At 37.5% G+C, this 24,925-nt stretch overlaps 2 protein-coding genes across 12 annotated transcripts in view; one reads left to right on the top strand and one right to left on the bottom strand.

The window, feature by feature from the left end:
- The first annotated feature begins 287 nt into the window (after window positions 1-287).
- On the top strand, window positions 288-6,387 carry LOC114285993 (GATA transcription factor 24). Of its 6 annotated transcripts, none has more exons than XM_082921756.1 (12): window positions 288-408; window positions 586-961; window positions 3,029-3,115; window positions 3,199-3,332; window positions 3,610-3,723; window positions 3,843-3,957; window positions 4,667-4,726; window positions 4,868-4,936; window positions 5,023-5,094; window positions 5,354-5,425; window positions 5,739-5,807; window positions 5,850-6,387. In XM_082921756.1, exons 2-11 carry the CDS (start codon window positions 659-661, stop codon window positions 5,802-5,804), a joined length of 1,092 nt encoding a protein of 363 aa, XP_082777882.1. In that variant the 5' UTR covers window positions 288-408; window positions 586-658; the 3' UTR covers window positions 5,805-5,807; window positions 5,850-6,387. The 6 variants fall into 6 exon arrangements, with proteins under 6 accessions (XP_082777882.1, XP_082777880.1, XP_082777881.1 ...); XM_082921754.1 differs by having other exon boundaries at window positions 5,880-6,387; XM_082921755.1 differs by having other exon boundaries at window positions 5,739-5,803; window positions 5,880-6,387.
- Window positions 6,388-6,750: 363 nt separating this feature from the next.
- Window positions 6,751-24,925, bottom strand: part of SAB (HYPERSENSITIVE TO PI STARVATION 4) — a 56,645-nt gene continuing 38,470 nt past the window's right edge. For all 6 annotated transcript variants that reach the window (XM_082921748.1, XM_082921751.1, XM_082921753.1 and 3 more), the window contains 9 exons: window positions 24,026-24,250; window positions 23,271-23,410; window positions 16,599-16,671; window positions 15,073-15,174; window positions 14,806-14,985; window positions 14,214-14,552; window positions 13,955-14,122; window positions 8,278-8,662; window positions 6,751-7,361 (listed from right to left, as the gene is read on the bottom strand). In XM_082921748.1, coding sequence (XP_082777874.1) covers window positions 7,252-7,361; window positions 8,278-8,662; window positions 13,955-14,122; window positions 14,214-14,552; window positions 14,806-14,985; window positions 15,073-15,174; window positions 16,599-16,671; window positions 23,271-23,410; window positions 24,026-24,250 — 1,722 coding nt within the window. In that variant the 3' untranslated portion in view covers window positions 6,751-7,251. The remainder of the gene's footprint in view (window positions 7,362-8,277; window positions 8,663-13,954; window positions 14,123-14,213; window positions 14,553-14,805; window positions 14,986-15,072; window positions 15,175-16,598; window positions 16,672-23,270; window positions 23,411-24,025; window positions 24,251-24,925) is intronic.

Consider the following 24,925-nt stretch of genomic DNA (forward strand, 5'->3'; position numbering starts at 1 on the left):
TGTTAAAATGAAAATTTTGTCAAATAGAAAGGTGAAAACTGTAATTCATTATTATTATTCATTAATTACCGTTTTCAGAAAATAATAACCTGAAATTAATTACTAACAGAAATTTCTCAGGCGTGTTTTGGGAAGTTGGTAAAAAGCTGACTTTTTGACTTTTTGACTTTTTTGGTGACTTTTTTGGCAAAAAGCTGGATTGTTTTGGGTAAAAAAGCAGATTTTTTTGGCTAAAAAAAGCCAAAAAACCAAAAAACTGGCTTTTTACCATTGTTCCCAAAATAGGCCTCAGACAACAAATAGACATTCTATTTATTTTTTTTAATTAAAAAAATAAAAAGAAGAATTACTTATTCGAGTCTCTTCAAGGAAACACGGGCACAACCTGCAAATCTTTGCTATTTTGGGGTACTTTTTTTCGCAGCCCTTGTCTCCTTCTTCATCGTCATCTCTTCTCTCTCTATCTTTTTTTTTTTGGTTTGGTTCGCTCTGTCGGGCTAGCGAGCTTCAATTCCTTTGGATTCAATCTAGGGTTAGGGTTTTGGTATCTCTGGAATCTCTGATTATGCTTCTCCAATGAAACAGGGCGGAGAGTTTCGAGTTTTGATTCTTCAACTTTTGCTTTGATGTTGTTGTTCTTGTTCTTGTTCGAGTGGTGATGGAGGCGGCGAATCCACAGCCACTTCAAGCTCGTCCCTACGAAGAGCACGCTCAAGTTCCGGCGATACAGATCGAGGACGACGACGACGGCGAGTACGAGGATGGCGTCGATGGTGGCGGTGATGATGCTATGGATGAGGCGGAGGAAGCTCACGTGACTTCCGTGAATGCTTCCGACCACCACCGTCACGGCGGCGGAGATGGTGGTAGTGGTGGTGTGGTGGTGGCGTCTCGGACTAGTGAGCTCACTCTCGCTTTTGAAGGAGAGGTTTATGTGTTCCCTGCTGTTACGCCTGAAAAGGTTCGTTCATCTTCAATTCTATCATGGCTTCGTGGTTCAATCGATTGCACGGACGTAATTTTAAAAAATAAAATAAAATAAAAATTGAAGCAGATACAATGAATTGAAGACAATTTATTGCGTGAATCATTTGTGAGAAGAACTACAATTCTTATGCCTCTGTGTGTGTGTGTTTTTTTTAATTAATTTTTTATAGGGATTAGTGATTGTTTGGTTTGAAGAATCTCATTGAGTGTCCTTGTAGTTGCTATTTTTGTAAAGTTAATGACTTTTAGTCTGAGGATTCTTTATTGTTGAACAGAATATTCATATAGTACTTATTTATTTTTCTATTATGTTTCATATAGTACTTATTCATAATGTTTCATAACTGTACTGTATTGTGTTTGCTATTCCTGGATTCTGTGTTAACTGTTGGTGCTGTTATTAGTTTAATTTGAAAAATTGTAACAGAAGAATTATCTTTGTGCTAACAAGTTGACTACTGTGTTTTTCTGTGATAATGGGAATGAGCCTTGAGTCAATTTTTTGTGGAGTATTTGGAGCTGGCATTTGCTTCTCATGATGGGTCTATGAGAGTCTTAAATTGAACCCCACCCCCCCATTCTCCTTCTTTTGCTTCGAATGAAGATAACAAATTACGAATGTGTAGATTATATCATATATGTGACCGAAGGTGGTAACCCAGTAACATGATTTACTGGATGTAACTCAAGATTGTCTCTCATGATGTCAACCTTTGATATAGAATTAGTTGCTCTGTTGCTACCTCTTCTTGTGTTTAGAATATTATACTTTACCCAATTTGTGATTTATTTTATGTGAACATCTTGGAACCCTCATGAAAATTGCCTGATTGTCAAAGATGCAAAATAAATACATAAATAATAATAATAATAATTTTTATATAGCTTGTGACATGAAACAATAAAGATCATTTTTTTATTGAACTTCATGATTTGTAGCTTGCCATCAGTTCAATTTCCTAAAGGTGTCTCTGTTTACTGCTGGGAATTCTTTGTCCAGAATAATCATTCCAATCTCTCTCTCGCTCTCTCTCTCTCTCTCTCACACACACACACACACACAGTCCTCTGAACCATCTTTTTATTTGCTTAACTCCAGGAATTTGTCAGTTGTAGCATACTGCAATGCCCCTACAGAGGTCTTACATGCAATTAATATATCTTGGGTTGGTGTTATTTTACCTATTTTGGTTTATTATGCTTTTTTCACCTTGGGGAACCAAAACATAGAATCAAAGAGCTTGGAAATCACTTTTTTGAAGATAGCACATACATTTTGGAGCATCAACGGGCAATTGGGGCTACTGGGATGGTTGGACTAGAATAGCAGGGTTGTACAATACTTATATATTACACAATTCAAGCGTGAATGTACGTGATCATCAAATGTGCAGGAACTTCAACCCCTTTTCATTTAGTGCTAACTCATGCAGAACGGAAGACCAAACATAGGCACGTGAAGGGCACTTTTAAGATTCTTATAAATGTCCTTCCGCTCTAAAACCTAAATTGAGTTAAAAAATATATATATATTCTTCTTGGAAAATTGAGACTAATATTTTTATTCATTAGAGAGTTGGTAAAACTTGCAAGAGATCCCTAACTTTGTGTTTTTTTCATCATTTGCTTTCTCTGATTAAAAAAACAATGCTTGTTCCTTTATTTCTTGAATTTTTCTATTTCTTTTTACATTCATGAGTTACTTTTTTATTATTTTTATTTTTTATTATTGTCTCATTATTCAATCATGAGTAGCTTTGACCCTTGTAATGCCTCTCTCTTGTAGTCTTATTTTGCACTAAGATTATCGCAAGATGAGTATTATCATCACCCAAGTCAACATAGGTTCAACTGTAATGACTCAATGTACATGAACTGAGTTAGTCAAGGACCCTCTACTGTTCTTATTCTAGTTATGTGTCTTCTCAACTGTTTGTGTTATTGGTCCACTACTTCATAATTATCTGGAATTTTTATATGGTACAAAATCTCTTATTATGTTTATTTGTATTCAAATTTATTATTTATTGAAAATGTACAGGTGCAAGCTGTGCTCTTGCTTTTGGGAGGGCGTGAAATACCTACTGGTGTGCCTACAATTGATGTTCCGTTTGATCAGAATAATAAGGTAACTTTGAAGTGGGAAATATTGACGGCAACGGTTTTGCATTTCCTAAATTTGTATTCATGCTTTATCTGCAATACTTTTAGGATTTGGATGATAACCCAAAGCGCTCAAATCTTTCACGAAGAATTGCCTCCCTAGTTAGGTTCCGTGAAAAACGAAAGGAGAGATGCTTTGATAAGAAAATCAGGTACAACGTGCGAAAGGAGGTTGCTCAAAGGTAAGAGATGGTTACAGCACTTGGGGTGCTGTTTGTGAATAATGTATCATTAGGCTGGCTAATTTAATTATCTTTGAAGTGTAATTGGGTCATATATAACAATAATTATTTATATGCCAAAGATGATGAGGCACAATTGTAAAGTATTGGCACATCTTCTAACAGAGAATGGTGGAATAGGGATTGCATTCACTGCCAATCAAAATCTAATATATGTATATTCTTCGGATATGGTTATTTATTTCGTGCATAAATCTCATATGTTTTATTCTATTAGGATGCATCGTAAGAATGGACAGTTTGCTTCATTGAAAAAGAGTCCAGGGGCTGCTTGTTGGGATTCTCCTAATAGTTGCCCTCAAGAAGATAGCACACCTCGTCCAGAAACTGTGTGAGTTGCAACCTGAATCTGACACTGCTGTTTTCGGCGTATAAAATGATATTTCACTATCATCTTAATTAATTATTGCTGTGAGCATTATGGGAATTTTTTATTCTGCAATATTTCAGCGTTCGAAGATGTCATCATTGTGGTGTTAGTGAAAATTCTACTCCTGCAATGCGTCGTGGCCCAGCTGGACCAAGGACACTCTGCAATGCATGCGGACTTATGTGGGCAAATAAGGTCTGTATAGTCTTGGTCATCAAAATTTTTACTTCTTTGTTCCTGAGGTCACCCCTCTCGGATTAAAAATGAACCCGGTCCCATTGCTTTGTTGGCCATAGATTTGCATGCATGTGGACTAAATGAATTCAGTTGATTAATGTTTATTCAAATGGGATGGTTGGATGTAGTTTTGGTCACCGTCAAAAAGCTGAGGTAGAGGCCTTGTTCTTCAGGCTTCTGTGAAACTTGGTTATTTAAAAACACCAAAGGCTTGTTTGGTATTGTTTTCTTTGTCTGATTTCAAAAACAGAAAAATGGAAACTGATATCATTTTTAGCAATTTACAATTTGAGATATACTTTTTCAAGTACACTTGCATCCATATACACTTAAGTAGTATTCTTTAAATTATGTAATCAATGTAAGCTGAACTATTCTATTGCATTTGGAGTATGTGGTGTACCACGCTTCCCATTCCACTTGCCCAAACAATAAATGGTTTGGGTAACTTGGGCTGAAGCTGTTGTTGATGGTGATTCTTGTGTCATCAATTGAGAAAAATAGTTCTGTATGGTCTTCATGTTCTGACCTGTCTTGAAATTGTTATATTCACTTGTTGGATCATTGTTATTACAAATCATGGCTTTTACTTTTTTTATTTTTTATTTTTTGTCTTTGTTTGTGGTAACGTCTTGTTTTATTTCACCATTTAATTGACTCTCTGCAGGGAACTCTGAGAGATCTGAACAAGGGAGGGAGGAATCTTTCTTTGGACCAAATAGAACCGGTACGTTTCATGCCATTTTTTCGGGGTTCGTGGAGAGTTGGATCTATGGTCAAACATAAATTTGTTGTTGCCAAATATATAATAACAATTCATAATGTTGGAGATCTTTGATTGAACCCAGATTTTGTTTGGGATTTGCAGGAAACACCTATTGACATTAAGCCTTCAATCATGGAAGGAGAAAATTTCTTTGGAAACCAGGGTGATCCTGTATGATTTCTGTTGGTTCCTTACAAGGAAATTGTCAGTGAATGGAGAAGTTTGGAATTTTCTGACCTGATCCATGGTGTATGCAGGGAACTCCTGAAGATCCCTCTAGGGCTGTAACAGGAGGAGCTGACAATCCTTCTCTCAATCCAGACGAGGAAGTATGTTCTCAATTCTAAAATTAGCCAATTTGACAATTTCCCATAGATGTATATGTATTATACTTACATGTGGCTGTACAAGCTTAACTACTAATGTTAGTTTACTGCCAAAAAATTGACTTAAAAGCATTTATCAAGGCTTGCCATTAGCATCCCTGGTGGCATGGGTTCAAGTCAGAAATTGCCTCTCCATGAACCAAACACAGCCTTAGGTGATATCTGATTGTGTGATTAAATAATGCATCTCTGTGTTATGCAGGATACTGCTGAAGATCATCCAAATAGTTCGCCAATGGGGATTGTCAATTCTTCATGCAACCTTGATGAGCAGGTACGATAACTTAAATGAATGGTTAAAGATGTGCTGATTTCTGGTCTGTTTTGATCTTTCCATGTAATGTGAGAATTTGGGCATGTATAACTTCAAAATTGAAATTATTGGAGTGTTGATTTCTGGGCATTTTGATCCTATCCTATGTTTCTTACATCTTTCCCTGTAATGTGAGAATTCGGCTATGTAACTTAAAAATTAAAAATCATTTAACTTTACAACAAATCAAGAAGTAAACTTGGTGGTAGTAGGGATGGGGATTGTTTTTGAGTAATTCTACAATTTCTCTCACATCAAGTTTTGGAATGAGCAGGAAACTCTTGTCGAGCTCGCAAGTGCATCAGAAACTGAGATGGAGATTCCTGCTAACTTTGTTTAGTAGGTACAGTTTCTTAAGTTCCAAGTAAATACCCTGTTATTTTAGTTTCTCTTATGTTGTTATTGCTATTTACAGGCCAAATATTGTTGAAACTCATCGGATAAGCAATAACTTTTCGTAGCTTCAAAATGGCAAATGACATGCGTCCAGAATGCAGTGATTCTCTCACTACCCAGAGAGAGAGAGAGAGGAACACCGTTGGTTCCACCTGACATTAGAACATCTGGGATGCTTGAATGTTGATATTAATTGGTAGGATCTTGTTTGTGTATTGAGTTGTTGGAAGATGATGTTTGGAGTGCCTTAATCAGTCTTTATATATTTATCATTTTTAGGGTTTTTTTTTTTAATAGAATTTATTGAATTCTGCTTTTATTTATTTACTCTTTAGTTTGGTTCAATGTGCATTGGTAATGTACTTGTCATAGTGTTTAATTTCTCCAGATATAAACCCTATTCTGTTTTTTTTATTTTTGTTTTTATAGCCAATTTGACAAATATACCCAAGGCAATTGACCTGTGAACCTTTTGGATGGGTAAAATGTACTTACAATATTTTGAAAATGGGTGAATTTTGAACTAATGCCCTTTTTCTGTCTCTGTTTTTATTGTGTGTTCAATGGTTCTATATAAAAAAAACCATGGAGAACAGTTGTTGTGGAAGTTTCACAAATCTGAAGAACAAACAAACGTGTGCATAAACTTCCAGCACAATTACTTGCAAAATAAAAATAAAAATAAAAAGGTAAAGAGGGAAAACACCAACCTGAAAGTTTCAACTTGAACAGTTTTGAGGGAATAAATTAGTTTAGTAGTATCTGAAAATCCTGGAAGACATCAGTTAGGCAAGCTGAGCTGGTGCAAGACATCTAACACAGATCCATTGAACCAATACATCTGAAATTGTGTACCTAAATTTGTGCATCACGTTATTGAATGGATCTAGTTTATGTGTACTTGAGAGGGAGAGAACTTATTCTATTATCAACATATACATACAGCTGTTTATACAAAATTGTACATGCAACTCTTGAAGAGCCCATATCTTGCAGGATATAAAAGTAATATATATAAGTGGGGCTTTGAGGAGGATGGTTCCTCCGATACAACTACTCTCTTAAATGTGAATGTGAGAGAGAGAGGGTGTGTGTGAGTCTTGATTTTCCATTGTCGGCTATCATAAGTAACCCTTTCAACTTCACAACGCAAGCAGTTCCTTGGGCCTGCGTTTATATGCACATAGCTTGGAAAAATCTCGAATCTTCCAAAGGTAGAGGTCCCAACTCAAATCCATTAAAATTTCCCCGCTTTGCATCCCCAGGTTGATGGGGACTTAGTATAGAAAAAAGAAAAAAAAAAAAAAAAAAAAAAAAAAAAACCTTCATCTTTGCACAACTCTCCTTTAACCGATGAAGAAATATACCGAGTTTAATGACTTCAGGCGCCTCTACTCCTGGAAATCCTCGTAAGGTGAAGATCCAGTAGAAGAATCACTTTCAAATGGCGTGGTCTCCCTCGGGGATGATGGGAGTGAGTCTCTCTGCTGGGAAGATGAACCTGGTGCAGGAACAATGATCATTCAGAGAGTTAGAATATCTCTTTTGAGTTCAAATCGTCTAGAGCACAATAGAAGAAACCAACTTCATGTAGGTTCATAGCAAGGACTGGATCTTCTATTTCCACATACCACATTATCTCACTTTTTTGGTTTGGACATCTACTTCCAAGCAAAACCTTATGATTCAGCTATGTCTTTGGTTTGGAAGTTGATTTCCAAACCATTGATTTTTGTTTGGAAGTTGATTTCTGAATGGAAAATGGTGCGTGAACTGTTGTGTGAAAATAGAAGCTCCCAGCAAGAACGTGGCACACTGGGTTGAAATTACAGAATGTTAGAATGTGTCCCACATTACTTGGAGTTGCCCCATTTGTGCTACTTATAAGGCTCTAGTTTTTCTCTTCTTAATAACTGGAGTTTAAGGATAAGTGTAGGCTGGGCTTTTCAATTTGGTATCAAAACTTAATTGGGCCTGTGATTGGTGTGCCATTTGTCTGGCTACTATATGTTTGTGATTGGTGTGCTGTTTGTCTGGCAATATGTTGTGGTCCAGGAGGGTGTATTGTAATGTGTTCTACATCGCCTAAAGTTGCCCCATCTGTGCTACTTATAAGACTTCAGTTTCCCTCTCCCTAATACCTGAGTTTTAAAGAAAAATGTAGGCTAGACTTTTCAATTCAGAACACCCAAAAGGTTTTAAAAATGACTTCAAGACAGTATGGATGACACCAATGAAAATGCATCTACTAGCCCTCGTTCCATTCTCCTCAATACACGAGGATAGTAGCCGAACTACTTGAACTCAGCTTGTAATTGCAATGTTGTAAAATGTGGCAGATAAAAGTTTTGAGGTTTTGGGTCCATGTCAAGAAACCAAAGGAGGTTGGATAAAATGGAAACGAGCCTCTAACAAACCTTTCTGTCCTCTTGAGCGAAACTTTTTTGTGTGCCGTCTAAGAAGCTTCTTAGCTTTTGTTATAGTTAGTTGCCTAGCGAAGGGAGAGAACTCTGCATCACTTTCACTCCAGTCACCACTGAACTCATTCTCTGCTTCACCCCTCATTGTCCGCAGCACAAATGCCTTGGCCTTGCGGCGCTGAGAATTGAAAAGGCCCCTAATAGAGGTGACAAATCCATCGCCCGCTCCATCACTAGGACGCTTAGCCCACGATATTGGGTATTGACCAGGTTTCCCAGCTGAACCACCTCCATCGCTGTCACTAAAGTTAAGATCATTGTCTGGAACACCAGATCTGCTGGACTCCCTTTGACTCGGTGCTTTGTCTTTAAACTTCTTACCCTGCGTATAAGTTGAGAAGTATGTTAGTGCTAAAGGAGATATTGCTCACCAAGCGAGCAAGTAACCCCAACAATGGGAAGTGAATGTCAATGTTTTCTTTTTTCGGATGGGTGAACACAAGGAAGGAAGCATGGGTATGGGTATGCTGATATAGAAGGACGCAAGTACAGTCCGGTACATCCATAAAAAAATAAATTTTATAATTTGTAATAGTACATCATGATGTAATAATTTTAAAATATTTTTGTAATGGTAAAAATAACCCACGTAATTTTTAAATTTTTGATAATTGCAAAAATACTCTTATAATTTTTTTTTAAATAAAAAATAAAAAATAGGCACAATACAATTGTTCCACGAACCCTATATTTTTAAAAAATTACATTCATGCCTTGAAGTACTCAAAACATACCCATGCCTTACCAGTCCCATTACAATTTTGTACCCAAAGTATTTTTGCATACGCAATACGCATGCAGCCGTACGAGTATGCATATCAGTACTGGGTAAATACCTAGTACTCCTTCGGAGTAACCATGCTTCATAGGGTGAACATAATGCCTGTGAATTCACTTGCTGACAAAATTAATAAAGATGCGCCAGAAGGTAACTAACAATAGTAATTAATATTGTTCTTTTATGGTGGTGAGAGGGTCATGGGTGAGAGAGCGAGATTGAGAGTCTATAGCAGGAGAGCTTCTGAGTTACGAATCGAAAAGAAACTCATTATCATTCAGGTGGATAATGAATCCAAAGGAGGTCTAGTGGAGGTCATTGAGAGGAATAGACTCAGAAGTCTCTGAAGATAGATTTGGAAGGTGTCTCTTGGGCTGTACAAGCTTTGCGACAGGTTTGGGGTAAGCGCAGTGATCAATCTTTTTTCACAAAGTACACAAGTAGCTCAACAGTTTTTTGTCTTCAGAATCTATGAATCAGGTCAATCCTTCCTTTAACCAAGATTTAACATTTTCATCTTCTCAGAAAGAGGTACAAGCTATTCCAGACTCTTCTTGTTCTGAGGAAGTGGCTAGGGGTGGGGTTTCTTTGCTTCATCTATCCAATTCTTATTGCCCTGTTCTTGAAGTCTCATTAGTTGATTCTGTTGTGCAAGGGGTTACTGCTGAAATTCCGAGGGCCACTGCGAATGAGTCTATCATAGTGTCGGAAAATCAGGGTGGAATCTTGGGTAACAAGAGGGGTCAGGTTTTTAGTGAAGGGAAGGAGGAAACGGAAAGATGGTTGAAGGAGTTGAGCAAGTATGAGACTTGCCCTATCAAGGAGAATGAGGTACCTCATTTTATGCAATTACTTCAGGTCATGGGATTGTCACTAGTTAAAATTAAGGATAGTTTTGGGTCTTTTAGGATGCGTAATAGGTCCACGAGGGAGAAAGCTGTCAGAAAGGAAGGTGAGAATAGTAAAAAGGATGTAAGGGAATTAAAGAATTTAGCAAGTTCAGTTAACTATGAGAGGAGACAAGAGGAGGTTAGGGGCGAAAATGTTTCTCTATGAAGATTATTAGTTGGAATGTGAGGGGTTTGGGTTCTTGGAAAAAGAGGAGAGTTATTAAGGATTTTCTAATGAGTCATCAACCGGACATAGTTGTTTTGCAGGAATCTAAAGTACAAGTATGTGATAGGAGGTTCATGCAAAGTCTTTGGGGTGTTAGACATAAGGGATGGGTGTGTTTGCCTTCAGTTGGTAGATTAGGGAGAGTTTTGTTATTGTGGGATGAGAGAGTCGTTTCTAAGTGTGAAACTATAGTGGGGGAGTTTTCACTATCAGTTAGGTTTAGGAACTTGGACAATACGGAGTGGTGGTTGACTAGGGTTTATTGACCTAGCTGTCATTCTAGGAGAAAGGATTTTTGGGTGGAACTATATGGTTTATTTGGGTTGTGTTCACCAAAGTGGTGTTTAAGGGGGGATTTTAATGTGGTAAGGAAGATCTCAGAAAAACTTAATGGGATTAGAACAACTAGGGGTATGAGGGACTTTGACTTGTTTATTAAAGAGTGTGAGTTGGTGGATCCTCCTTTGTGTAATACAAGATTTACTTGGTCTAATCTTCAAGAGAATTTGGTGTGTTGTAGACTTGATAGATTTTTATATTCCTTGGGATGGGAAGGGGTTTTTCCCAATTTAAGACAGGAATCGCTACCTAGATTAGTTTCAGATCACTGTCCTATTGTGATAGAAAGTTGTCCACTAAAATGGGGACCGATGCCTTTTAGATTTGAGAATATGTGGCTGGAGCATACATCTTTTAAACAAAATTTTGAGGAATGGTGGACCAATGCTAATTGTCATGGATGGGAAGGTTTTAAATTTATGAGAAAGTTGAAGATGGTCAAGGAAAAGGTGAAGTGTTGGAATAGGGAGATTTTTGGGATTTTGGAGTCTTCAAAAAAAGGAGGTGATGAGTAGATTAGAAGAGTTAGATGCCTTGGAGTCGCAAGGGGGTTTAGTTGAGTCATTTAGAAGGGAAAGATCTCAGTTGAGATTGAAATTGGAAGAGTTGTCTTTTAGGGAGCAAATTTCTTGGGATCAAAAAGCAAAAATCAAATGGTTGAAGGAAGGGGATGTTAATTCAAAAAATTTCACAAGGTTGCAGACGGGAAAAGGAAGAAGAAGTTCATCAAGAGATTAGAACTAAGTCTAGGGGTAGTGGAGTAAAGGGAGAATCAGATTATCAGTGGCATTTATGATTTTTATTCTAAGCTTTATTCGAAGGAAGAAGGGAATAGACCGGGGATTGAAGGGCTTGAGTGGAGATCCATTGATTAGGCAACTGTAACATGGCTTGAAAGGCCTTATGATAAAATTGAAATTCGAGAGGCGGTCTTTGATTGTGAGAGAGACAAAGCTCCAGGTTCGGATGGTTTTTCCATGGCCGTCTTTCAAGATTGTTAGGAGGCGGTGAAAGGGGATTTGTTGAGAGTGTTTTTGGCATTTCATGGGTTGGGGGTTGTTAATTTCAGCTCAAATGCTACATTCATCTGTTCAATTCTTAAGAAAGTGAATGCTGTAAGAATTTGAGATTTTAGGCCTATTAGTTTCGTAACATACTCTACAAGATTTTGGAGAAGGTTTTATCAAAACGATTAAGGATGTCTTTAGGGGATACTGTGTCTAGGACGCAAGGGGCTTTTGTGAAAAGAAGACAAATCTTAGATGTTGCCTTAGTGGCAAATGAAGTAGTGGAGGAATATAGAAATTCAACGAGGGAGGAACTTATTTTTAAGGTAGATTTTGAGAAGGCATATGATCATGTGGATTGACAGTTTTTGGATTTTGTAATGGACAAGAAAAGATATGGTGGGCGGTGGAGATCTTAGATTAGGGGATGTGTGGCGACTTGTAATATGTCAGTCATAGTTAATGGTAAACCAGGGGATTTCTTTAGAGCTTCATGGGGACTTCGACAAGGGAACCTATTATCTCCTTTTCTTTTTATTTTGGTAGCTGATGTACTTGGAAGGATGGTCGATAGAGCTAAAGAAGTAGGTCTTTTTGTAGGGTTGGAGGTGGGGCGGGATAGAGTTAGTGTGACACATTTACAATATGCGGATGATACCATATTTTTCTCTTCAGGAGATGAAAGTCAGATAGTTAATCTTTATTCGATTTTGAGACTTTTTGGGGTTATTTCAGGGCTTAAGATTAATTTGGGAAAAAATAGTGTAGTGGGATTAATATGCAGCAAGATCAGCTTCAACTCAGGGCGACACTTTTAGGATGGGGTAAAGAGTCACTTCCGTTTAAGTATTTGGGTATTCCACTTGGGGGTAATCCTAGGAGTGAAGTTTTTTGAAATCCAGTTGTAAAAAAAATTGGTAAGAGACTGGAAGGGTGGAATAAGGCTTTATTATCACGTGGGGATAGATACACTTTGGTTAAGACTGTTTTGAGAGGTATTTAGTATTTATCTTTATTCAAGGTTCCGGTTAAGGTGGCAAGGTTACTAGAAAAGTTGATGAAGGATTTTCTTTAAGGCGGCAAGGATGAGGGGAAAAATGATCACTTGGCAAATTGGGAGTTAGTGTCGCTACCTAAGGAGAAAGGGGGTTTGGCTATCGGGTAATATCTTGGCCAGGAACTTGGCCCTTCTTGGCAAGTGGTTATGAAGATTTTCCCTTGAGACTGATTCACTTTGGCATGCGGTTATAAGAAGCAAATATGAGACTCATGACAATGGTAGGGATTCACGGGTGGTTCTGAGAGGTAACTTTCGTGCTCCTTGGAAGTCAATTTCTCAAATTTTCACATGTTGGTATCATCATCTTTCTGTAAGGGTGGGCAATGGGGAACTAGTTCAATTTTAGAAGGATGTTTGGATGGGTCAATTTTCTTTTGCTGCTGACTTCCCACATCTTTATAGATTGGCTCGATCTCATAATTCTTCAATTGCTTCCATGGCTTGTTCACTTTTGGCTCCAATTTCCTGAAATTTTGATTTTTCTAGGAATCTTAATGATAGGGAGGCCTCACAATTGACCTCTTTATTGTCTAGAATCGATCATTTTTCTTTATCTCCTCTTTTAGAGCACAAGAGGGTTTAGGCTCTTCATTCGCCCGGGATATTTTCTTGTAAGTCTTTTTTTAATTATATCATTGATAATCCTCGTGTTTCTTTTTGTAAAAAAGTTTAGAAGGTTTGTGCTCCCTTAAAGGTAAAGGTGTTTATGTGGGCCTTGGTTCATGGAGGCATTTTGACAAATGATACTTGTAGAAACGGAGACCTAATCGTTTTCTAAATCCTCAGCGGTGCATTCTGTGTTGTTAGAATGGGGAATCTGTGGATCATCTATTCTTGCATTGTCCAACCGCTTTGAATTTATGGCATAGATTGTTTTCTTTGGGAAATGTTATGTAGGTAGCCCCAAAAAGGAGTGCGCATATGCTCTTGGTTGATTTTCGCACTTTCGGAGGATCTAAGAAAGCCAAATTGCTATGGTCATGTGCTGTCTTCGCAATTTTTTGGGTTCTGCGGATGGAGAGAAATTTTTGTTGTTGATTATCAAAAAAAAAATTAATATTATTTTATTGCTGTGAAGCTGGGAAGAGAACAATATAGAACTTTTGGAATCTTCACAAAGTAACACAATCGGTTGGGAAAGATTTACAGCTACAGTGTGCCAGGGAGTTTTGGGGGAGGGGCAGGGGGACATGTTGTAACTCTGCCCATGAAACAGAGAGAGCCCAAGTTGGGAACTCACGCGCGTTGTAATGGTAGGTAGTATATTTATCCATTAAAACAAAATAAAAATGAATATATGTGCAGATAACGCACCTGCATTCCGGTGACTGACTTTAGGACTCCCCAAATAACATGCTTCTTAACACGTGAGAATAGTCGCCTCCAAGTTCCAGTGAAGTCAACACGGTGAAATGTATCCATCAGCAACCTCAGCTCGGTGACAGACAACGGAGGTCCTTCATAAGTAACTAGCAGTTCAACCTACTCCATTGTGATGTAGACAATCATTAAAAAAGCAACATCATTACTACAGAAAACAATGGATTAAATTTTGCTAGCAGACTGAACCAACCTGGCTTATCTTGATATTGTGGAATTCCCTCATTTTTCGAGGCCTAGATCTTTTCTCATCCTGTGTCTTTCCTACCTTCTTTTCTTCATGAGAGGAACGACCCAATTTAGTAGGCTTAATCTCTTTTGGCTTATTTTTTGTGGGTTCGTCTTGCTGTTCAACACCAAGGGGCCCACTTTTTGATGAAGAAATGCTTGATGAATGAACCTGTAATACAAGTTCATTAGCCACAGATTCAGCCACATTTTCTTCCCATGTTCTGTCAAACGATGATGTTCGTCTTAGCTCGGGGGTAGAACCGCAAACCATATTAGCTTTAAGGTTCTGCAACTTTGATGCCTGAAAAGTAACATTAATGCAGGCATGATAAACATGACTAAAAGTTGGGGAACAAAAAAAGAAAAAAAGTTCTCTGCTGAGGTTATGCCCTACAATATGTCCTAAAGATCATGGCAACAAACAGGCCTATTAAAACATTTATTGTTAAAAATTGTCTCACATCACCACCATTTCTATTCCCTTGACACATTAAGATCATCAAATCAGTCAGAAAGAATCATTGAAAGTGAAATGATAGGCTCCAGAAACTCACTTGAGAGGAATCAACATGAAGAGAAGATTGACTGGCAGCAGAAGTGAAGGGAGGGGTGTTTAGCTTGGAGGAAACCTCAATTTCTTTTGTTGATTGACTGCTAGATGCAGAAGCTTCAAGCATAGATGAACCTTTCTTTACACGTTTTAAATTCGCTGTAGTCGAAACCTTCCAAACTTCCTGGATGTTACGGTGTGAATCACCAATTGTATTAGTTGTTTACAATAGAAAGATAACAAATAAATTCAAAAGCACAAAAGGACTAACCTGCCGCCGTTGGGAGTCTTGTTCTTCTTCTGGGAAGAAATACTCCCATATCATATGGTACAGTGTCTCAGTCAAATGTATCTTTAGGGGATAGATCTCTACCTGCAAGATAGAAGGTACCGCTTGGCTGTTATGCAAATCACAATCAGGTCACCAGGGTCACTGGAAAATATCCCCCCTTTCTTTTTATTTTTACTTTTTTGATAGGGGAAGACAAAAGAAAAGAAATTCCTTAATGTCTAATCCACAGAGGACACAGAAACTGCTTTTTCACAGATTGGAACTCTTCAGTAATGAGATCAACTAACATAGCAAAGTTCAAATTAATTGTAGATTTCCATGTGCAGTGTGGATATTAGTTCATATTATAATCACATTTAGGGATAATGCACATCAATATGTTGAATTCCACCTGCAAATAGATATCCAAGCATCATTTGCAGACTTAAATAAGCTAATCAACAATGAGAACCATTAGGCCGTTTTTACAAATTGACAAGTGCTTTTACAAAGTGCAAGGGTATCTTTGCAAAAGTATGTGTGTGTGTGTGTGTGTGTAGAGAGAGAGTGAGAGAGAGCAAAGAAAGAACCCCAAAAAGAGGGGCAAAGGAACAAAAGGTTCTCTTCATGAGGCTAAATTTTGGAGTCTCTCACATATATTAGGAAGCAGAAGAATAAATTTGCATATGAACTTAAAATATGAAGAAGATCCACGTAAGTACAATATTGTCTAGTCATCTACGGGAATATAATATAAGCAAAGTACAAAGATTTTCTCACATGTTAAAAGAGATTAATTTAACACTAGAATGTTGAAGGGAAAAGCCAGTTGACTCTTAATTAAATGATAATTAGAATCATATCTCCTAGTAATCAATGTTTTTAATTTTATTTTATTGCAAACAATTTTTTCCCTCTACAAACCAAATTATTCCAGGATGTGTAACTTATAACAATAATACTTCCTTATCCTTTTCCATTATGTTGCAGACTTGCAGCATTCTTACTCAATAAAATGTCCATTTTTTTAATTTCTGTGCTACAATCATGCAATCAAGCATTTTCCTTTCTTCATTTTATTAGTAAAGGTCTGGAATAAGTAACCATACCCTCAACAAAATGGTGAATTAAGGTGAGGTCAATGAAGTGTTAATGGCGAGATGTTAGGCTTTGAAATTTAAAGAAGTGCTCTTCTTTGTTTCCCTGTCAGTAGCTTTCAACATCAAGGTATTTTGTTTGCTATGTTGCCATCACTTTCGGCCAGAAAAGATATGAGCAGTATAGAGCTACATAATCCAACATGTCATGACTAATAAGGTGCCAGGAATTTGTAAGGAAACTGGTCTGCGGGAAGCCCATTGTTTCATAGTACACTCTACATTGGTTCAAGAAAATAAGCAACCGATCATCCTGACATTTGAAGTTGAATTTTAACAAATATAGGCATCGTCTATAAGGAGACGGCAATCCTTAAACAATGGCCATCCTGATTTTTGTAAAAATAAGCTGGTTGTGGAACTGATTACCTGGAAGTTTTCAATAGGAGAGTTTCCCTCTTTTGGAGCTCCCTGCTTTGCATCTACTCGAAGCATTACTTTTCTACACACAGAAAGGTAGATGTGACTTTCAATGAAAAAAAATATGAAAGGTGTGCACAGGTAGCCAATCTGTTAAACACAGAAGTTACTTGGAAAAAAAAGAAGGAAGAAGTTACTAATATTCATGAAAAATATGCGCAGAGCAGACAAGCCTTGAAATTTATAATGGCCCTGTTTGGTAGAGCTGTGGGAAAATGCTTATAGCTTATGCCTAAACAGCTTATAGCTTATAACTTTCAGCTTAAGCTGATTTCCAGCTTATTCTTAAAGCATCTCCTGCCCCACTCAAAGAATAAGCTGTTTTCTGACTTCCACAAAGCTATAAGCTATAAGCTATAAGCTAAACCAAACACATCAAAATAGCTTAAATTAAGCTGAAAGCTGAAATAAGCTGAAATTAAGTTGTACCAAACAGGGCCAATATCCAGAACACAATTTCCAAGAATAATTGATGTGCTAACAGTTCTCACCATAAAATTGGTGTTTACATGTGTTTGACTCATGTTTTTGTTGGAAATTTGTGTTAATGCATATAATATGATAGTGGTGTTGGTGGTAGATAGTGGCATGTATAGAATATGATAGTGGTGTTGGTGGTAGATAGTGGCATGTATAGAATATGATAGTGGTGTTGGTGGTAGATAGTGGCATGTATATAATATGATAGTGGTAGATAGTGGTAATATATAATATGTAAGTGGCATATAATGGGTTATAATGATGTTTGTAATATCTCCTATATAAGGAGTGTCATTTGGTCTTGTAAAATAAGAAGTTTTGAATATAACAGAAATATATTCCTTCTTCCTCATATTTTCGGAGTTCTTCTTCCTCATATTTTCTAAGTTGGTATCAGAGCAACAAAAAACGCAGCAGCCCTAAAACCGTCATAGCCATGTCGGAAGTCACGTCCGAAACCACTTCAACCCCTGCCGCTGCCATTCCGGTGAAAACGTCCAACTCTCACTCTGTCCAAATCACCACCATCCGCCTAAATGGTGATAATTTTCTCCGCTGGTCACAATCTGTCCGGATGTATATCCGTGGGCAAGGAAAGATCGGTTACATCACTGGTGACAAGAAGGCTCCTGCTGTTAATGATCCGCTGTTCGACAGTTGGGACGCTGAAAACTCCATGGTTATGACATGGTTGGTCAATTCTATGGAGGAGGATATAAGCTCTAATTACATGTGCTATCCTACTGCACAAGAATTGTGGGATAATGTTAGTCAGATGTATTCTGACCTAGGAAATCAATCTCAAGTTTTCGAATTAACTTTGAAGTTGGGAGAGATTCGTCAAGGAGATGATTCCGTCACCAAATATTTCAATTCGTTGAAAAGGTTGTGGCAGGATCTTGACATCTTCAACACATACGAATGGAAATCGGTTGACGACTGCAACCACCACAAGAAAACTGTGGAAGACAGCCGTATTTACAAGTTTCTTGCCGGCCTCAACATTGAGTTCGATGAAGTGCGAGGAAGAATTATTGGCAGACCTCCTCTCCCATCCATTGGCGAAGTATTTGCCGAAGTCAGAAGGGAAGAGAGCCGAAGGAGCGTCATGCTTAAGAAAAAAGGTACTGGTGAATCAATTGAAATTTCTGCTTTAATTAGCGATGCTGCGGCCAACAAGGCTGCAAATTACCAGCGCAGGTTTGATGATAAGCCACGGGTCTGGTGTGATTTTTGCAACAAGCCTCGCCATACACGCGAAACGTGTTGGAAGATCCATGGCAAACCTGTCAACTGGAAAAGCAGCAAACAAGGAGAGAAGAATCGTGGCTTTCCTACCGCTAATGAAGCCGATTCAGGTCCCTTCAACAAAGAGCAGATTGATCAACTCTTAAAGCTGATAAAATCCAACTCCTCATCCGGTACTCCTAGTGTTTTGTTGGCACAAACAGGTAGAAATCCTAAAGCCTTCTCTTGCCTAAACTTCTCTCCGTGGATCATAGATTCCGGTGCCTCCGATCACATGACTAGTTTTTCCCATTTATTTAGTACCTATTTCCCTTGTTCTGGTCATGACAAAATCAGAATAGCCGATGGTAGTTTTTCACCTATTGCAGGAAAAGAATTTATTAAACTAACTGAGAAAATTAATCTCAATGCTGTTCTTCACGTCCCCAACTTAGCCTGTAACCTTTTGTCTGTCAGTAAACTATCTAAGGATTCTAATTGTCGTGTTACATTTTTTGAATCCCATTGTGAATTTCAGGACCAGAACTCGGGGATGATGATTGGGCGTGCTAGGATGCTTGAAGGTCTTTACTACTTTGATGAAGTACCTGTTAGTAATAAAAAAGCTCAGAGCTTTAATAGTACTAGTTCAATCTCTGTTCGAGAAAAAATAATGCTATGGCACTATAGGCTAGGACATCCTAGTTTTCTTTATCTGAAACATTTATTTCCAGAATTATTTCAAGGGATTGATTGTTCTTCTTTTCATTGTGAAAGTTGCATTTTTGCAAAATTTCATCGCTCTACTTATTTGCCAAAACCTTACCAGACTTCCAAACCTTTTTATTTGATTCATAGTGATGTTTGGGGCCCTTCTAAAATCACTACTCTTTCTGGTAAAAGATGGTTTGTTACATTTATTGATGACCATACCCGCTTATGTTGGATTTATTTGATGAATAAAAAATCTGACGTGAAAAATTTATTCACAAATTTTTACAATATGATTGAAAACCAATTTCAAACCAAAATTGGTATTTTACATTCTGATAATGGAACAGAATATTTCAATGAGCAGTTGGGTGAGTTTTTGGAAAAAAAGGAAATTTTTCATCAATCTACATGTCGGGATACCCCTCAACAAAATGGCATTGCAGAACGAAAAAATAAACATCTACTTGAAGTTGCACGTGCTATAATGTTTTACATGCATGTTCCTAAATATTTATGGGGTGAAGCAATTTTAACAGCCTCTTATTTGATAAACAGGATGCCTACAAAGGTGTTAACATACAAAACACCTTTCGATTGTCTCAAAGCTTTTTTTCCTGACACGAGGTTGTTTTCTGATTTACCCGCCAAAGTTTTTGGATGTACTGCCTATGTTCATGTTCCTAGTCAATTTCGTTCAAAACTTGACCCCCGTGCTATAAAATGTGTTTTTTTGGGTTATTCCTCAAACAAAAAGGGGTATAAGTGTTTCGATCCTCAAACCAAGAAATTTCATGTGAGTATGGATGTGTCATTTGTGGAAACAAAATCCTATTTCCCCAACACTTCTCTTCAGGGGGAGACAAGTGGAGTAGAAGACCGTTTTTGGGATATTTCTATCCCGCTCCCCAATGTCATTTATCCTACACAAAAACCACATCTGTCTGATAATGATCACTCAGGAGAACCAAGTTCTATGGTGCCTAGTCAAGAAGATTCTTGTTTAGGGGGAGAAGTACTACAAAATGATCTAAATCCTGAGCTTCAGGTTTATACTAGGAAGCGATTTCATCTGAAGAATAATGACCTGAATGTCCATCCTAATGACCCGAATGTCCACCCGAGTTCTGGCATCGAAATTTTAGGTAATCCTATTCCTTCTATTTCCGACCTTGATGTTCCTATAGCAATTAGGAAAGGTGTCCGAAATTGCATTAAACATCCTATTGCAAATTACCTCTCCTATCAAAGACTGTCTAAAAACCATAGAGCTTTCACATCTAGGATTTCACACTTGTTCCAAGAAATATACAGGAAGCATTGGATGATCTGAATTGGAAATTAGCAGTCATGGAGGAGATGAATGCTTTAAGGAGAAGTGGTACTTGGGAGATAGTTGATCTACCCAAAGACAAGAAAACAGTTGGGTGTAAATGGGTGTTTACGATAAAATGTAACGCAGATGGAAGCGTTGAGAGATACAAGGCGAGACTGGTGGCTAAAGGCTTCACTCAAACTTATGGGATCGACTATCAGGAGACGTTTGCTCCTGTTGCTAAAATAAATTCCATCAGAGTACTGTTATCTCTTGCAGTAAATTCAGATTGGCCTCTACATCAACTTGACATTAAGAATGCATTTCTCAATGGTGATCTTGAAGAGGAGGTGTTCATGAGCCTACCGCCGGAATTTGAGCAGAGACTTGGAAGCGACAGAGTATGCAGATTGAACAAGTCATTATACGGACTCAAACAATCACCAAGAGCGTGGTTTGAATGCTTTGGGAAGGCAGTTATCAGTTGTGGCTTCTCGCAGAGTCAAGCAGATCACACAATATTTTATAAACATTCAAAAAACAGTAAAATTGCAATTTTGATTGTTTATGTTGATGACATCGTTTTAACTGGTAATGATGAAGCAGAGTTAGCAGCCCTCAAAGAGAAACTCGCAAAAGAATTTCACATTAAGGATCTGGGAGCTCTCAAGTATTTCCTCGGAATGGAATTTGCAAGATCCAAGGAAGGTATATTCGTTAATCAGAGAAAATATGTTCTTGATCTCCTTGGAGAAACAGGTATGCTTGGTTGTAAGATGGTGGAGACTCCGATCGAGCCTAACTTGAAGTTACAAGCTGCTAAGGCTGAAGAAGTCAAAGAGAGGGAACAATATCAGCGACTTGTCGGGAAATTGATTTACTTGTCTCATACGCGGCCTGATATTGCCTTTGCAGTCAGCATGGTAAGTCAGTTCATGCACTCACCAGGGGCAGAGCACTTTGAGGCCGTTTATAAGATCTTAAGATATTTGAAAGGAACTCCAGGGAGAGGCTTACTGTTCAAGAAACATGGACATCTTCAAGTTGAAGTATACACAGATGCAGACTGGGCAGGAAGTGTTACAGACAGGAGATCAACATCCGGATACTGCTCCTTTGTAGGTGGGAACCTAGTTACATGGCGGAGTAAAAAACAGAATGTGGTAGCTAGAAGTAGTGCAGAAGCAGAGTTCAGAGCTGTTGCCCATGGAATCTGTGAAGTAATGTGGATTAAAAGAATTCTTGAAGAATTAAAACTTTCTCACCCGACACCTATGAAGGTCTATTGTGACAACAAAGCAGCTATATCTATAGCTCATAATCCAGTTCTACATGATCGCACAAAACATATAGAAGTGGATAAACATTTCATCAAGGAGAAAATCAATGCTGGCATAATCTGTATGACCTACCTTCCAACAGGTGAACAATTAGCTGATGTGCTAACGAAGGGACTACACAAGAAGCAATTTGATAAGCTGACTAGCAAGCTGGCTATGGAAGATATCTTCAAACCAGCTTGAGGGGGAGTGCTGGAAATTTGTGTTAATGCATATAATATGATAGTGGTGTTGGTGGTAGATAGTGGCATGTATAGAATATGATAGTGGTGTTGGTGGTAGATAGTGGCATGAATAGAATATGATAGTGGTGTTGGTGGTAGATAGTGGCATGTATAGAATATGATAGTGGTGTTGGTGGTAGATAGTGGCATGTATATAATATGATAGTGGTAGATAGTGGTAATATATAATATGTAAGTGGCATATAATGGGTTATAATGATGTTTGTAATATCTTCTATATAAGGAGTGTCATTTGGTCTTGTAAAATAAGAAGTTTTGAATATAACAGAAATATATTCCTTCTTCCTCATATTTTCGGAGTTCTTCTTCCTCATATTTTCTAAGTGTTTTGTACTTACAAGAATCTATCTTTACTTTGTGAAGTAGAAGAACAAGTGTTTTTGCGCCTTTCTTTATCACTTTATTTACATCTATTCTTCGTAATTGTTCCACACACATTAAGAATTTGGGTTAATACTCATAAGAATTAGGCCAACAGTGCCAGCCGTGCTGACTGCTGAGGTGGATAAATGTTTTGCACATCACGGGAAACGAAAGAGTGATATTCAGAATAGATTGTTAGTCAGACATATCTAATATTTCATTATTTTTTGATGTGTAATTCAGTAAGAAGTTTGGAACAGTCGGACAGAATCAAATAGCCAGAAAGAACTGCGAAAAAAGAAAGTGGAACCAAAACCAAGAAAGGCAAGAGCAGCTAAATCTGCTCAACATAAAAAGGGTAGGACAAATCCTCAGAAATCCTTGAATTCCTCTGTTCTATAGACACAGGATTAATGGTCAAAAAGTTAGACTGGAATATCATAGCATTCAATGCTAATGGTGTCACTTGAGAACGCAAGAGTTAGATTCGTCTTATAGATTTATGGCTGGAGGCTGATGCTAGAACCTTGTTTATTAGAACCAAGAAGGAAGGCATTCAACTACACAATCAGGCTACATGAAGGAAAAGCAAACAGGAAGGCATTCAAGGGTGTGCTGACTAACACAAATTTTTTTTCATATTTAGGGGGGGAGAGAGAGAGAGAGGGAGAGGGAAAGAGAGTAGTTTACAAAGTTAAAACAGAAAAGTATAAAATCATGGAATTGAAGGCCAAACAAAAGCTTTTGCATGACACACAAAGCATAATATCAAGAGAAGCAAAGAACCACGAAAGACATGCTATTCCGTTTTATAAAGATACAGATCATCAAATACAAAGATAATAATAAGTCTTAACAATTGTGGTGTCTTATAACTCAAAGAAAAAAATCCTGTACTTATTATTAAGTGCAGCAAGTAGAGGCTCAGATAAGTTCATACTTTCCCCATTCAGGAGGAGGATTCCATGGTGAAAGAATCATATCAAACTTGGCATTGGGCAAGCAATTTCTCATGACAAAATACTTTGTTGTGAACCGAGCGACACCAAAATCTTTATAGTCCCTGTCAAAATCATATATCTGTATAGGCATAGAAAAATGTATCAGATCTACAATGAAACCAAAAACTCAAAAAATGAAAGGAATGCACACTATATTTCAAAGCAATCATAAGGATTTATGATAGTCATTCAATGAGTTCAATATGCCGTCCAAAATGATGGATATGGAAACAAAACTAAACTCTTGAACTGGAAATAAGAAAGCTTTTTCAGCATTCAATAATGGCATTTTACTCAAACTACTAAGCACTAGATGTTAGGGAGAAAAATGTCAGTGAGGTAATGTGTGTAGAAGTATGTAATTGATATTACAAAGCACCAGTATTTGTTCAAGCCAATTGGTCATGAATATTGGTCATCATATGCAACAAGAGTAGTATCTTTACTTCAAGAATGTTCCTGAACCTGATGCATTGTGCTAGCTTATTTAATGCTCTTTCTGTAAATAGCAAAGTGTGCATGATAAAACACGCACAACCTTGCATCTGAATGCAACAAATAACTCTATGGTGCCTTCCAGTGTCTGATTGAGCACTTGAAAGTTGAAAGATCTTGGCAATTTTAAGTTTGCCTTGATCTCAAGGGAATGTGTCTTGCAATTATAAGTTTAGTCTTCAAATCTTCAGACACTCACCATGTCATTTATCTCAGCTTCAGCAAAAGATTTACCATCCGCAAGCATGCTCCAAACCACTTTATTAATTTGCATAGAAATACGCATAGCACAGGACGGAGTTCTGTTTCTCTCCTTTTCCATAAGTCGTAGCTGTGCAGCTTTCTGCAGAGCCAACCTTAAGGAAGCAGATGCAGCCTTTCTTGATTTCTTGGCATTCCCAAGCTCGTTTTTTAGTCTCTGCACCTGTAGATGTGAATTTTGTAGTGCTCAGAGTCAAACACAAACTAAAAAATCAAAAATACAAACACATATGGCAAAACACATACAAAATGTCCATAAATGTCTTTAAATGGACCTTATTTATTATGAAACCTGAAGATGCTTCAGATTCACAACATTTAATTAACATGAACTGCAGTTAAGGAAAAGAAAAGGAAATTTGTTACAGAAAACCTCGTGCACAGGCCTCCAAAAATTCCAAATTAAGTTCTGATCTCCTTATAAAATACATTACCAAAACTCCAAAAGTTTGGGGTGAACTTCTGGTTGTTTTTACTTTCTTCCTTCTTTCTTTTAATCAGCCTGGCAAACTTCTGCTAAAGTTAATTTGAAGGAAGCTGAAAGCAGGAGAAATACTTGAGGTAAATGGAACTCTCAGACAAGCTAGGAGAGGACACAAGTCGAAGCTATCAATGTGATTTCATAACTAGTCTAGTTGGTGCATTTGAATAATTGAAAGTTCTTTTTATAGGCCCTGTTTTGATTTGATTATGTTGATTGAATACAATAAAAAACAATCAAGCAAAATCAGACTTCAATGCAACGAAAAAAATTATAATTCAAAAATTAAATAGAAAAAAAAAACAAAATCAATAAAAATAAAAGGTGCATAGAAATACTGCATTACTGAAGAAAGAA

Source organism: Camellia sinensis, chromosome 3 (assembly GCF_055761805.1).
Source record: "Camellia sinensis isolate YWXY chromosome 3, ASM5576180v1, whole genome shotgun sequence".
Taxonomy (NCBI): Eukaryota; Viridiplantae; Streptophyta; class Magnoliopsida; order Ericales; family Theaceae; genus Camellia; species Camellia sinensis.